General features: G+C 39.8%; 1 protein-coding gene across 1 annotated transcript in view; it reads right to left on the bottom strand.

Annotated features, from left to right (window-relative positions):
* Positions 1–15,010, bottom strand: part of syt7b (synaptotagmin VIIb) — a 110,679-nt gene that overhangs the window by 26,575 nt on the left and 69,094 nt on the right. The window contains exon 5 of the mRNA XM_039608432.1: positions 4,598–4,720. Coding sequence (XP_039464366.1) covers positions 4,598–4,720 — 123 coding nt within the window. The remainder of the gene's footprint in view (positions 1–4,597; positions 4,721–15,010) is intronic.

Genomic DNA, 15,010 nt, shown 5'->3' with positions numbered 1-15,010 from the left:
AATAATTAGAAAAGTTAGTTTTAATGAGGGACATTGGTTCTGAGAAACAAGGCAACTTTCTGATATGGCATGATGAACTGATGTGGTTATAATGAGAAAATGGGTCATAATAACATCTTATCTACCTTGTTAAAATTAAGTTACAATCATTTTTTTTAGGGCGGCTGCAGTCTGCTGCTGTGGAGCAGACAAAAGATAGATCTTTTTATTATTGTAGACATATTTTTCTTTGAATGAGGGGCTCTGATATGATTCGTGCCAATAATTTGCTTTGCAGCTGAGATGATGTAGATTAGCAACTAGTGACTGAATCCTAGAAACACATTAAAGCTGCACTAATATTTTCATATTAATGGCTCGAATGACTTACATACTGTGAAAGAGATAGCCCAGAATACTGAACTGACAAAGAGTCATCATCGGCTCTGCAGTTGCCCTTACAGAGATGTTTAGCAGCCCACGCATTCAGTGATTTGGTTCAGTCCCGCTGCTTTCATCAAGCTTGTTTCCATCAGGCATCTGTTGTACACTACCTGCCCAGCACTAATGGCAGCGTGACAAAGTTAGCAACAAGTGTGTGGACACAGTAGAGAACGAGAGCTAAATTAAGAGTGAATATTGGACTTCCGCTGATCAGATGGACCAAATATAACTGTCTATCTATCTATCTATCTATCTATATCTATATCTATATATATATATATACATACATATATATATATATATATATATATATATATATATATATATATATATATATATATATATATATATATATATATATATATGAATGCACTTTGAGCTAACATACTCATTATAATATCAGTGCTACAGTATGTTGCTCTTGCTCGCAATTACAAACCTTGTCTCAACAAATATGGATCTGTGCTAATACACAGCACACACTGCGTTCGTCTCTATCCTGTTATTTCTCTGTTATCAGATTAGACGTCTGTAGATATTTGTGCTCTGAGCTGTACTTGATTTCATTAATAAACAAACAGAACCTCAAACCTCCATGGGTGTGTGTATTTTTATCTTGTTGCATATTTCTCTGCAAAACGGAGAACAAAGGTTTCCCGCTCTTTCTGTCTGACGGCTTCTCGCCTTGTCATGGATATATTCTTGGCCGGATCATCTCTTTGCGTCGTACTCAGGCTGCTGGGCGCTGTGAAAACGGCCAGGAGCAAGCGAACAGACGGGCACAGGGAGCTTAAGAGGTAGCAGGAGAGACATGAGAGATGAGGGAGATGGACAGAGATGATGATGGAGAGCTGTTATTAGCTGTGGAAGGACACTAGACAACTTGGCCCACGCAAGCCCTCTGGGTAGAGGCTAGCAGGCTGGCTGTGATTAGAGTTGGGTGCTTGACAGACCTCCAGACAGCGAGAGGGAGAGAGCATGGGGACAAGAGGTAGGCTAGTCCTCTTCCCTGACTTGTCCTTAGATATTTGATATTAAATTTTAAAAGAAAAAAATAAAAGGATAATTGTTGCAATAACATTAGGAAGAAGAAACATTTATCACATTTTTTCTTCCAAGAGAGACTTCTGGTTTTCCATCAACCGCAAATTCACAGCTGACCTAGTTAGAACGGCACACTAATATGCACTGCAGAGAGGTTTGGGGAAAACTCTGAGCATTTAAGAAACTTAATGCAATTCAAAAGCAGCATTTCTGCAAAGGTAAACAAAACATAACAAACAGACAGAACCCTCGAAAAAAACTGCACCTTTATGATGAACTACACCTCTACTTTATCCTCTGCCCAGTAGTGTCAAAACAGTGGGATAAGCACTTTATCCGTCAAACACAGATGCGATAAGGGAGCAGCCTGTTCAGTCCTTTGTTCACTAGCTGAGAGACTGTGCTAGTCTCTGACGGCTGCTCTGAGATCACTGGTAGATGAGAGGTTAGCATATTTTTAGACGGGTGTTTCATGTGAGGAATCTTACTCCTAAATAATGAGGGTGCCCTTCCCGTATGCCTGCAACTCAAAGATCAAACCACCAGTGAAGAGATGCAGACAAGCCAACCATCAGAGGTCTGGATGGAGAAAACACAGGCCATGAAAAATGGGATAAAGGGACTGAAAATGTGGGTATGCAAAACAGAAATTTGAGAAAACATAAAGGTAAAAATAAAGGCAAAAGAAATGAAAGCTCTTTAGTGCTGGAAGCTGGAAAAACCTAATAATTAAAGTTAGAAACCCAGCTAATATAAATGTACCAAGCAGGGCTGCCCACTGAGAATACCAAAGAGACTTTCTTAGTATTATTTCTGGGTGAATTTCTCAGAGGAGTGAAAAGACACTAAAGGTTTGGGTGATTAAAAAAGAAACAAAACGCCATGAGTTATTTGATTAGTTACCTTTGTACAAAAGCACAACACTAAATAAAGCTTTCAGACAGCACCACACTTATGCACAGTTATTCTTTATACTGTTATACAGCAGACAGGTTGTATTAAGTATCTTGGGGGAACTTGCCACAGTCTGTCTCACTGTCCTCTGTCTTCAGGTAATCCCGGACTGACTCCGTGATTTTGAGATCAGAGCTCTGTGGGGTTTACACCATCTGCTGCAAGTTTCCTGCTGCAGCTCTCCATGACTGAGGCAGCATGTTGGTCTTATTGTCAGACTGCAGAATGAATTTGGGACTATTGTATGATGATTAACAATCTTAATACCCAAATGCTTTGAAGTTTTACACAATGCAAAATACTTACATCAGAAGTAGATTGTACATTATGGAGTTTAAAAGGCTGGCTTTTTTTAGATTGAACATTTTTATTTTATTTGGAAGAAAAGAAAAAGGATATACTATTAAACAGAATTACAGTGCTGGCAGTATAGGCTTTGAAATAACAATAAAGTTACATATGTAAAACCTTCACTGTAGAGGTACTTAGATCTGTCACAGTAAAGAGGAAGTACACCGCCTGATCAATTTTCTTTATTTCTTTAAGTTCTAAGACTTTACACACCAGGACATTTTAAACCTGATCCCTACCAGGCCATAAAACGAGATGAATACAACCTGAGATGTATTCTCACACTCACTGTACATTAGACCATGTCGTTATTTAACAGAAACTTTAAGAGAAACTAAGCAAAACTATAGAAACAGTGTGTGAAAAACACCCCAGCACACCCCACGATTCAGCAGCTTTTAGAATCACCTTCAGCAGCAAAAACCTTCAGCAATCGCTCCTTTGTAGGACGGTAACATCCTCTCACATTTTTGTGGAGGAATTTTTGCCCGCTTTTCTTTACATTTTGCGTCACTCCTTGGAAGTTTGTGGATATTTATTCGTACACAGATGTTTCAAAGTCCCAGATCAACATTTTAAGGAGGACTGGATTTGAACTGGGCCATTGAAACACTTCTTTTCTTTTCAGTCATTCTTTTGCAGATTTGCTGTCAGACAGATGGCCTCACATTTGACTCAACGGCTGCAAAGTGCCAGAGGTCCTGTGGGTCCAAAACAAGCACAAATCATCGCCCAGTTTGGTGAAAGCCAAACAAAGCACAGCACAAACACCACTGTGCTTAACAGCTGATATGGGGTGTTTGTGCTGATGTGTTTGGCTTTCACCAAACACGGCTGCGAGCATCATCTGTTTCAGAAGTCTTGTGCGTTAGCTTGGATTTACGTTTGCAGACATTAGCTGCGTTGCCATGTTCTTTTAAAGAGAACAGCCGTTCTTCTGGTAACCTTTCCAAATAAGCCATATTGTTCTGTCTTTTTCTAACTGTACCATCATGAACTTTAACAATTAGGATGCTAACTGATGCCTGTAGAGTCTGAGATGTAGCTCTTCTCACTGTTTCACAGAATACTGCACAATCTGACTTTGGGGTGAATTTGCTGGGACGTCCACTCCTGGGAAGATTGGCGAATGTTTTGAATGTTTTCTGCTTGAGAATAATCTTTCTCACTGTAGAATGACAGACTTCAAATTGCCCATATAATCCTTCCTATAGTGATGCTCACACTTACTGATGATATCTAATCAAACTGCATTTGATTACCAGCACCTGGCTGTTAATCACCCTTTAAATTACTATAAAAGCTATAAAGGTGTAGTTAATCTTTCACACACTGCATCTGTACTTTGGCTTAGTTTTTGTTAAATAAGCAAATAATCAATCAGTGTAACATGTAATGTACTGAAGTTATATTTAGCTCATTGTAAGAGTTGCTAAGGACCAGATTATGTTTACCAAGTCCTGATAATGTGAAACCTTAGAATTGAAAGAAGGTCTACATCTTTAAATACAGTTATGTTTTATGAGAACAGTAAATACATAACTGTTGGTTAGTAATATGCTGCTTAGTGGTAGTGTTATTATGAATAATTTGCATTTCAAGCAAGACTAAAATTGCCATGAAGTGTTGATCTTTCAGGTGACTCTACTGTACAGTGCGCACTCCTTCATCACCACAGTGGAGATAAATAGCCCTGCCCCGCTTAAAATTACAATCCATTACACACCTCTTCACCGTATGACAAGCAGCTACCTCAGCTGCTCGTTTTGTTTTTGTGCTTAACAACTCACATTCTTCACATTCCCCTCTCTCTTTCTCTCATTACCTTTTCTCTGGTGTGGTTTCATTTTCTTTGCTCGCTGGCGCTTCTTGTAGATCTGGGAGGTTGGCAAAGTCATCCTGTTCAGCCAGCCCGATTGCTAGAGACAGAACAACCATCTTCCCCTCACTGGACACACACGCACACAGACAGACAGACAGACAGACAGGACATCACAAGACCATAGAGGCATGTGGGCAAATAGGCACAGGGGCACACACATCCAAGAAACACAAAAACAAGCAGCGACAGATACACACGGCACACATTTCATGTACAAAGACAGAGAGTGGGAGAGAGGTGGTAGATTGCTGTGAGGACACTATTATATTTCATCTTTAACATATGTTCAATCCACACTGCACTTTTAAATGTCTCTCATCCAAACCTGCGAGCTATGAAGTGATACAAAGGCTCTTTAATAGGACATTAATGCTTGTATTCCTGACAGTTTTGGTTATCAAAAATGTAATTTTCTTATAGTGAATTTGGAAAACACTTCATTTTTTTTATGCATGACATGTACCTTTGTACATGATCTGACCCCTTATTCCAAATGTGACCTGGCAGACTGGCAGCTAGTTTGATGTGCATATATTTTTTAACACTGATATACATTTTCTAGCCAGAAAAAAATAATATTTTGTTGGACAACCTTTAGCTTTGACGGAAGCATGCATTTACCATTACATTATTTCTATAAGGTTACACAATATCTCTATATTTATTTCTGTTGAGAGTTGCATTAATTTACACAAGAGATGGATCGCTGCGTGGGGTTACGGTTCGGGCTCTGTGGTGGCAGATCCATGTGTAAAAATGATCTCTCATGTTCCCTGAACCACTCTTCTACACTTTACACCTGATGAATCCTGGCATTGTCATCTTGGAATATGCCTGCTCCATCACGGAAGAAAAAAATCCATTAATGGGAGAACCTGGTCATCCTGGTCTGGGGCTTATCTCATTTTTGGGCACCTAAGATTGCTGATCCTGGGCCTGACCAACTGAAGCAACCCCCGGCAATAACACCGCCCCAACAGGCTTGTATGATAGTCACTAAGCATCATGGGTGCATCCATCTGCCGCTCTTCTTGCCCTGATGATACCCTTTTCCCACTGACCCATATTATTTTTTTCTAATTAGCTTCATTGATAAGTGTTTTTCTTAAGGCTACACAGCAATTTAGCCAATATAAGGCTCTCAGCGGAAGGTGGTGACTTATTATTGGCCTGGCAGTGTAGATTATGTGTGCTAAAGGTAACAAGGAAGCACAATTAATTCGGAACCTTTCATTGATCCCAGGTTAGTATTTATTCATTCTTTGGTTTTATTATCAGTGCTGTTTGTTACACAAATGATTTAAACCTCAAGTTATCAGGGAAGTTTTTTCTTTACCTTTAACTCTGCGAGGCTGTGAGTTTGCAAAGAAAAGTCACCCGGTCTTTGAATTACATTAAAGTTTTGTAACATTTTAGATAATGTGTAATTCCTCTGATTGCCTAATGTACTGTATGCTGTAGCATTAGGATGAGTATGGGAAAAGCAGATTGATTTTTTTCTGCCAATTTATTGCTTCAAAGCTGAATTTCTTTAGTTCATTAACACTGACACAACACTGCACTGACATTGTATATGTGGCTATCATTTACTATTGTTTTTGTTTGTTAGAGAATAACAAAAGTGATGTTCAACAAAGAATGACTTTTGATATATAAGTGGGGGCAATCACATTTTTTAATACATTATGTTTCCTCTGTGTAATAAATATGCACATATTTGTATAGAAAACCCTAAAAGAAAGGTTTGGATTGTCTCAGAGAAAAACAGAATCATCTGAAATGACATGCAAATGACATGCAAAGCAAAAAGAAAAAAGAAAATCCACAAAAACAGAGGTGCAAGCATACCTGCAACAAAGAGACACAATGTTCATTTGCAGCTGTTATTGTCTCTCTAAACAAGCCTGAAATCATCCAAAATGCATTTTGCTAAACAACACTGCGCCATGAATTCAAGGCCATGCAAACAGTGCCCTTAACAAATGAGCATTTGCCCACAACTAACCTTGTGATTCACAGTCACAGACAGTAAGTCACATGTATGTACATATTGTACACTCTTCTAGCTTCTTTTCTCCATTCACCACATTTATTTTTCATTTTTCACAACCCTCTAACATAGCATGCATGATCCAAGGACAACCTTGACATATAGTATTCTTCGCCACTACCTCTTCCCTTAAAAGCCAAATCCAACTTCAAAACACGTTTTTTTTTTTTTTCTGATTTCTTGCAGCCCTTAACATCAGCTGGCTTAGTTTTAGGCTTAGCTATAAAAGATTCAGCCTCACAGTTATTTATTTATTTACTTTTTATTTGGTGGATTAGCTGCTGTCTTACGTTTATCTGAATGCCTTTGTTGTGAATAACAGATAGTGGTGGGTGCTAATGAAATTGCAGAGACTCAAATGTTTATTTTCTCTCAAAAATTGAACTGTAAAAGTTTAACTCCTGCAGCAGCGAGCCAGTCACGTTGGCGGCGCTGACTTCACGTGTCGACGTGCATGTAGCTTAGAAACATAAATAGATTTAAATATGATCAAAAGATTTTTTTTAAATGAATCTCCTTCCTGATGTTTTCAGTTTCTTCTTAGCTTTTCTCTGATCTTCCTCCTCTCATCTCTGCACATCTCATATTTTTTGTCCCCACTCTCTGGAGTGCTCCCGACCAAACAAGGTGCTCTTTGTTGAAGTAGTATTGACAACAAGAGGAACACATTAGTACTTGAGAGGCTGCAGCCCACTGGGGATGTGTAAACAGCATCTACATGACGCTCATCGATAAAGTGAATGGATTTGTATAGATGACCAAAAAAAAGACACACGCGCTCCAACCCGGAGCACGCTGAAATCATTGCCACCTACACCAGGTCTATTGATCGGAAAATGAAAGGGGAGCAGCTTAGACGCCACGCTGCGTGACAGGTATGGACACAGCTGGAGGGTGAAACTGCTGCTTTTGCTTGTTTATACACCACTGATGGCAAATGCATGATACCCACACTGCCCCCGCCCACCTCCACGTCTCCCTCTCCCACCACCTCCAGGGTCAACCGCTGGCGTGTTTGGTCCACCGAGATTCACGAGGACAGGGACAACCACCTTCGTGTGCATGTACACAGCCTTATTTGAATGATGATTCACATAGGCAGGGAGGTCAATAGCCCGGAGACACTGCTAATGGACGGACACGTAAAAGGTACAGAGCAAAGAGCTATGTGTATGGATGTGTGTGAGCATCTATGTTTGCGGTCAGGCGGGAAGGAGAGCTTTTACATGAGGCTGCTTTGCAGAGCACATCATCTGTAATCTATCACTCAAGCCAAGCGGTGGAGGAAGGCTCTCCATGCTCGGTATCAAAAAACAATCACTGACCATCGCGCACCAGAAGCTTCTCTACTCAGTGAAGAATGAATTGGAAAATTGGTGTTGAAAAATCACTCGTGACTTTGGCTTTATTTTTTTGTAACCCAGGTTGGGCTTTTTATAAGATTTCTGCTTATGATTGGATTTTTTTTAATCAGTCTGTCTTGAAAAAACTTTAGAAGAAAACAAGTTTTGAAATTTGAATATTTACAGATTGTTTATTTTATTGTTAGGTCTAATGCTATCCTGCGGTATCTGGCTGTTTTATACCACCTAAATAAGACATGAAAGATGCACGTAATGGGGAAAAAAAACAGAAGTTTGTATTTTTTATGGCTCTGCTGTGTAGTTAATATATGCATACAGTGGTGATGCACAGTTCCAGACCCGACAAGTTTAAATCAAGTTTGTTGTTCTTATGACCTGCTGGAATGACTATAAAAATATATAAAATATATGATAACAAACAGATGTTAAATCTGAACTTTTGCATGTGCCAGCGCTGTTTTTGTAAAATTTAAAACTACACACAAGTAAATAAACACAAATAAATATAAATGGGAGCTGAAGAACATTAGAAAGTGATTATAAAATACCTTAAGAGAAGATAATATTACCTATTATTTGAGACATTTACATGATTGGCAATTAACAGCGATGAAAAACTAATATGGTAAAACCCTTGATGCCTGACACACACCTTTTCTACTACATGCATATTAATATCACTACACCCTGAAAATAATCATTTAAATGAGTCTCTTGGGGACAACCTCATCAAAATTAATAAATTGAAGTTCTGCAGAGACCGTAGAGGATTGCAATTGATTTTGGTTCCATCCTGTGTAAAACGCACACATGTTTTGCCATTTTGTCACTTAATTACTCCACAGCTTATTCGGCAGCCCTTCAAGAAATCCCACACTCATGAAGAATCCCTTTCTGTTTCTGGTGCTTTACACTGAAAGCTTTATTTTGTCAGGCATGAGTGAAAAAAAGGGGGGCGAACAAAAACACCTCTCAGCAGCACTCAACAAGATTTAACAGCACCACGTTCCAGCAGTAGGATGCGACGTTTGAGTTACTTGTTTGAGTATTTAAAATTCGAGTTTGTTCCTTCTAATTGCCTACATTCAGAAGGAAGTTTGATCGGCTACTTTTACGTACAAAGATGATTTATTATCAACTTAACCAAAAATGTGGTGCATTTAAAACAGTTCAAATTAGCCCCGTCAACCACCTGCAGCAGCAAAAAGCTATTTAAACATTAATGATAATAGTGATAATTATGTATTAGTGCGACACTCACGGAGGCCATTTTATTATTCCTGCTATACTTCTCTTGTTATGAGTAATATTAAACATTTGTATTTCGGTACACTTTTGAAAGCAGAACTTTTATTTTACAAAGTAATTTCACATTCGACTATTTATACTTTTACTTACAGGATTTGAAGACTGACAATGCCACAGATCACAGTCCAGCACACAAACGATAATTTGAAAACTGAAGGCAGGATTTAGGAGACTACAATGAAATGGTGCGCTAAATTTTATAAATTTGTATTTGCAGTGCTGCACATATGATCCTCAACTTTACTTATAGGAAAGTAAAGTACTTACAGGAACGACTTAACATCCAGACCTCGGGTTCGGATTTGCTCCACCATGTGGTCCCAGCTGCCTGGATTTGACCTTGATCGGCCTGCCCCTGTTCCTCTGTACCGGGAGGCTCCAGCCGGACTCCCCCGGACCCCCCGCGGGCCCCCACGGTGGCCCCCCCCGCCTGGGCCTGTGTGCAACTGGCCCAGACTCTGCGAGGTGACTGGGGGGTCGTTGGGACCCGGAGGAGGCTGGTGAGTGAGGGGCTGTTGGAGGCTCTGCTGCCGGACCAGGGGCCGAGGGCGCGCCACAGCCGAGGACGGGATGTGCTCCAGGGTGGAAGCTGATGAAAGGGAAGCGTCCCCAAAGCTGAACGGATACATGGGAACACCGAGGACAGAGATGGATACAAAAAAAAGGAAGAAGATGGAGTTAGAGATACGTAATGGGAATATAGAAGAAAGAGCAGGCCGTTTTGAGATGAAAGGGTGAAAGATGAAAGTATAAAACAAATTTGTAACATGTTATTATGTTGATATCAAAAGGAAGAGAGGATAAAAATGGCCAAAAACATACATAAGCACAGCACTGACTGAACTCTAGGAGTCTGCAGTGAATATCCAACGGAGAGAGACTTGAGAGAGAGCAAAGATCAGTAAAGAAGGAGTTGCCAACAAGCTTGAGATACTTGTTAAACATCTGGAAGAAAACAGCTGTGCTGAATGTTTGCCTTATGTTGTCTAGCTGAGCATTCAAGTTTAGTCTGGCATATAACATATCATTCATATCCAAACTGGTGACTGAACAAACCTCTGCTTTTTGTAGAATCACAGACAGATTAAAAAACCTGCAGCCAGTGACGCTGGTCCCACTGGAAACGCATAATTCGCAAAATCAGAATGCCAAAATCAGGCTGTAGTCCTCTTTACAGCTGTTCTTCAGGTTGATAAAATGACGAAAACCAATCAAAATTATCTTTTTATTTTACACCGAGTGACATCGGTGACTCTACATTGAATGCCCATCATGCCAGCTGTTCCTCTAACCAGCAGCTAGTGCTGTCTAATAAGCCCATTAAAAGAAAACACATGAAGACAGTCTATGTGTGTCTATGAACAAACAAACTGATGAGTTGCATTCTGATGTGTTCAGCAGTCATAGTTTTGGAGATTTTTTGTTGTTGTCCGCGATGCACTCAGTGGGATCAGGTCTTTAAACTGCAGCAGAAATCTAGAACGAGTGATTCTTCAACATAGACAGATCTCCTCCTGCAGCTCTTCCTTCTTGTGCCAACTCCCTCTCAGCAATCAAGCATATGAGCATTTGCTCACACAATCAACACTGACTTTAAGCTTCACATAGGAAGATGAACCCAGCTCTCCCAGCTTAAAGTTCTCCAGTTAACCACTAATACCTCCAACATCTTAATTCCTGTGTGGACTTGGACTCTTATTCTGTTTTACATTACTCCTCTGATCAGGTCTGAAAAGATCTGATTGGTCCGGTCTCCCATCACAGGCTCAATCCTCCAACGTCTGATTAGAGCACAAGAAGTGCAAGAGTCTAGTTCCCCCCCTAAGACCACTGTAATTACAATATGCTGAAAGGTTATTAGGGTTTTTTTTCCCCCTTTTATGATTCCAACAAACATGGTTCCTACCTCAGCGTTAAGTGGAATTAAATTGGAGCTTAAGGTATAGTAGCACTATCTCTTCACTTGAGACTCGGCTCTCCATCTGCAGTGCTGAATTTCTTTCTCTCCGTTATCTATCTCCCTAATTAGCCTTGACCTACTTCTACCTTCTTGCCTTATTGCCTTTTGCTTCCACCAATCTTTCTCAAAGGTCCTGTCGGCTCCTGCTATGTTTTCACTCGCAGCTCTTCCTTTTACCTTTGTGGTTCTCCTCTGCCTATTCATCTTTTCTTTACCCTCAGCCCTCACATCACTCTATGGCCACACCACCTCCAATCACCGTTCCTTAAGTCTGCCCTCTAATTACAGGTCTGCTACTCTTACAAGCATGTAATAGTGCTTCACCCCTTATCCTCCCCTCAATCACTGCCCTGCCTGATGACTGTAAGCTTGTGCTAAACAGCTCTGTCTGAAGCTAATGCAGTGAGGGAGGATTTACTGCCTGGACTTGAGTTGTGTACAGCAGCGCTCTTTGGTATTACCTCGGCTCTGACTCTGTTGGAGAGCCAGGAGACAAGCACCCTGAGGAGCAGTGCAGTGCTGGATCAAGTAAATACAAGACAGGGCTCATATACATGCTCTGGTGCATGCACGTTTTCTCTCATACACACACGCACATGGAGCACACCATTAGGTCTTTCCTGGGGAGAGACTTTGATGAGTGTGTTTGTTTACTTGTGCCTAATATTCGAACTGAATAAATGTGAATTAATGTATAAAAGTCATTTGGCGGATTTCTGTTGAGCAGAAGAATTATACGGTTTTGAAGTAGGAGGAGGGCATTTGGGGTTCCAGAAGTTTGACTTTTTTATTTATTTTCCTACACAAACAGCTATGGGCGACTGTTAGCAGGAGCACTTTCACGGCTTGGATTATCACAGCTTGAATAATCAGCGCAACAGGTGAGCGACAGCAATCAGGAAGTCCGATTTTTCAGTAAAAAGTCGAAAGCTATGACATAAATCGACATGACAGTAACGTCATTAGGGAAAAACTGTTTTGAAGATATGAACAACATTAGAAGAACAAAAATATTTAGAGCTGTGAAAAAGAAGAAGTTCAACTTATGAGAAAGAGTTTCAAGCTAGATATTCATGTAAGAACTATGAACAACTTAACCTTAACACAAATGCTTCGCACAACCACACATCCAAGCATCAACATGAAATAACTTAAATATAATCGCAGAACTTCTAAATTAATCATTTGAACCTAAACATTTAAACGTTTATGAGTCTTTGTACTGATCTACACAGTCTTTGTACACCAAGACTATGTAGAATATATATTTTAATAACAGTACACTGTTACAGTAGATCATCCCTTTATATGTGCTCTGATAATTTTAGCTTCAATTAATTTAAAACCTTATGGATCGAGTTTACTTCACGTAAAGCATTTTTTTACTGCACTTTTACTGTACTGTATTTTATAAGGATTCTTAGGTTTGATGAATTTGATTGTCTGGGTGTGTATTACTCTGATGCATTGTTCCTCTGATAAAGGAATTGTCATGTGGCAGGAGAGGTGGACAGGTGTAAAATGGGATGTTAAAAGAGGAAATTGATTACCTACTTTATGACGATTTGAGCAAATGAACTAAAATTTGCTGCTAACTTCGGTACAGCCAAAATAAGAAGGTGACTTAACACCTTTAACACCCCTATATTCACCAGACACTTCATTAGTTACACTTTTCTAGTAATGAGTTGAAGCCTCTTTTGCCCTCAGAGCTGCATAAATTCTTGGTGGCACAGATTCAATAAGGTGGTGGAAACATTCCTCTGAGATTTTGGTCCATGTTGGCATGACAGCATGTCAACATTCACTTATGTGAATCTCCCATTTCACTACAACTCAAACAGGCTCTACTGGATTGAGATCTAGTGACAGTAGAGGCCATTTGAGTACCATTACTTGGTAGGCTAGGCTAACTGAGGCTACTGATGGTACTGAAGGGCAGAAAATGTGTATTCCCCAAACACATTACACAAGAATCAGCCTGACCAACTGATACAAGATGGGATTTTTCATATTGTTTATGTCAAATTCTGACCACACTGTCTAAAAGTCATAGCAGAAATTCTGACTCATCAGGCCAGGCCACATTTTTCCAATCTTCTGTTGTTCATATTTGGTCATCCCATGAGAATGATAGTTTCAGCTTCTTGTTCTTAACTTGTTCTTGGTCCTTTACTGCTGTAGCCCACCTGCTTCAAGGCTTGTTGTGTTGTGAGTTCAGAGATGCTCTCCTGCATACTTTGATTATAACTAGCGGTTATTTGAGTTATTGTTGGCTTTCTATCAGCTCAAAGCAGTCTGGCCATCCCCTTCTGACCTCTGGCATCAACGAAACCTTTTCATCTAGGGAACTGATGTTCACTCGATATTTGCTCTTTTTCCGACGATTCTCTGTAAAAGTCTAAAAAGGTTATGTGTGTTCAAAGTCGCCTAAATCACCTTTCTTCTAAATGCTCAGTCTGAACTTTAGCATACTCTGCTTTGCTGCCATTTGACCAATTGATTAGATGTTTGCTTTAATGAGCAGTTAAACAGGAGTACCTAATGAAGTGTCTGGTGAGTGTGTAATACCCATTTTTGTGGGGTTCAATAGTCATGTTATCATAGCTGACATCACGAAAAATCAGTACATCTTGTTAGATTAATGGTGACATTAAGCCAGATGTCTGAGAGCCAGCACATGCCCTATTACCTGCTTCAAGTCTTTTCACTGTCTTGAATTTGACATCTAATTTGATCATTTGAAATATTCTAAGCCCTTTTCAAGTGGTTTCCCCTAAAATTGTGCTTTCAGGTACTGTACATCATTACTGCCTTCTCTATCGGCACGGTGGCACCAGCCACAGTCATTCATACACCCTGAGCACGGTCCCTTTTTATCTGCTGTATCCGATTACTGACTTAGAGGGTTATTTTCACATTTCTTCTTGCTTGAAAGTCAATTAAGATGACTATAAACCTTGAATGATTTTGTAATTAAGGGAAATTGAGGAGAGTGAAAAACAAGGAGAGCGAGAAAATATCAACAGTGAAGAGTGAAAGATCGTATGGCAGTGAGACGTAAACGTCCAAAAATAGAAACCAATTCCACAGGAGAAATGGAAATACAGGCGGATTTAAAAAGAGCAGGAAAACAAGACAGAGGAGAGATAGAAGTAAAGAATAATGTGGTGGGATAACTTAAATTCATGTTACCCTAATATTTTATTGCCACAAGCCTGATGCTATATCAGTATACTATTTAAATAAAGGTCACTCAAACATAATGCACAGACACAAGAAAGCACAATTTCAATAAATGCTGCGAGGTGAGGAAACAGAACCATTGTCCTACATTTGGGGCATGTGTTGTCTAATTGGTGAAGATGTTTTCTTGGTTTGCTTGCAAATTGTTTATTTGCCTGTGTTTTCTTGCTGTGCACTGAGCTCTCCAGTTCCCAAATTTTCATTCATCATTTTATGCACGGAGGCAGTTTCTATTATCTCCAGTCCAATCAAGAGGCAAATATCAATTCTGAAATCACAGTTTTGCTTCCTAGTTTCTAATTAATCTATTCTATCATAACAGGGGCAGGCAGTATTATGAAGAGTTAGCTAATAATGAAGGAATTGTGACTGAGTGGAGAGATGGCTTTCATCTACTGTGCTGAACGCTATTGTAGAGCTGCACTTAT

Source organism: Oreochromis aureus, linkage group 1 (genome assembly GCF_013358895.1).
Source record: "Oreochromis aureus strain Israel breed Guangdong linkage group 1, ZZ_aureus, whole genome shotgun sequence".
NCBI lineage: Eukaryota > Metazoa > Chordata > Actinopteri > Cichliformes > Cichlidae > Oreochromis > Oreochromis aureus.
Note: the sequence above shows the minus strand (reverse complement) of the source record. Positions and strands in the feature narration are given on the sequence as shown.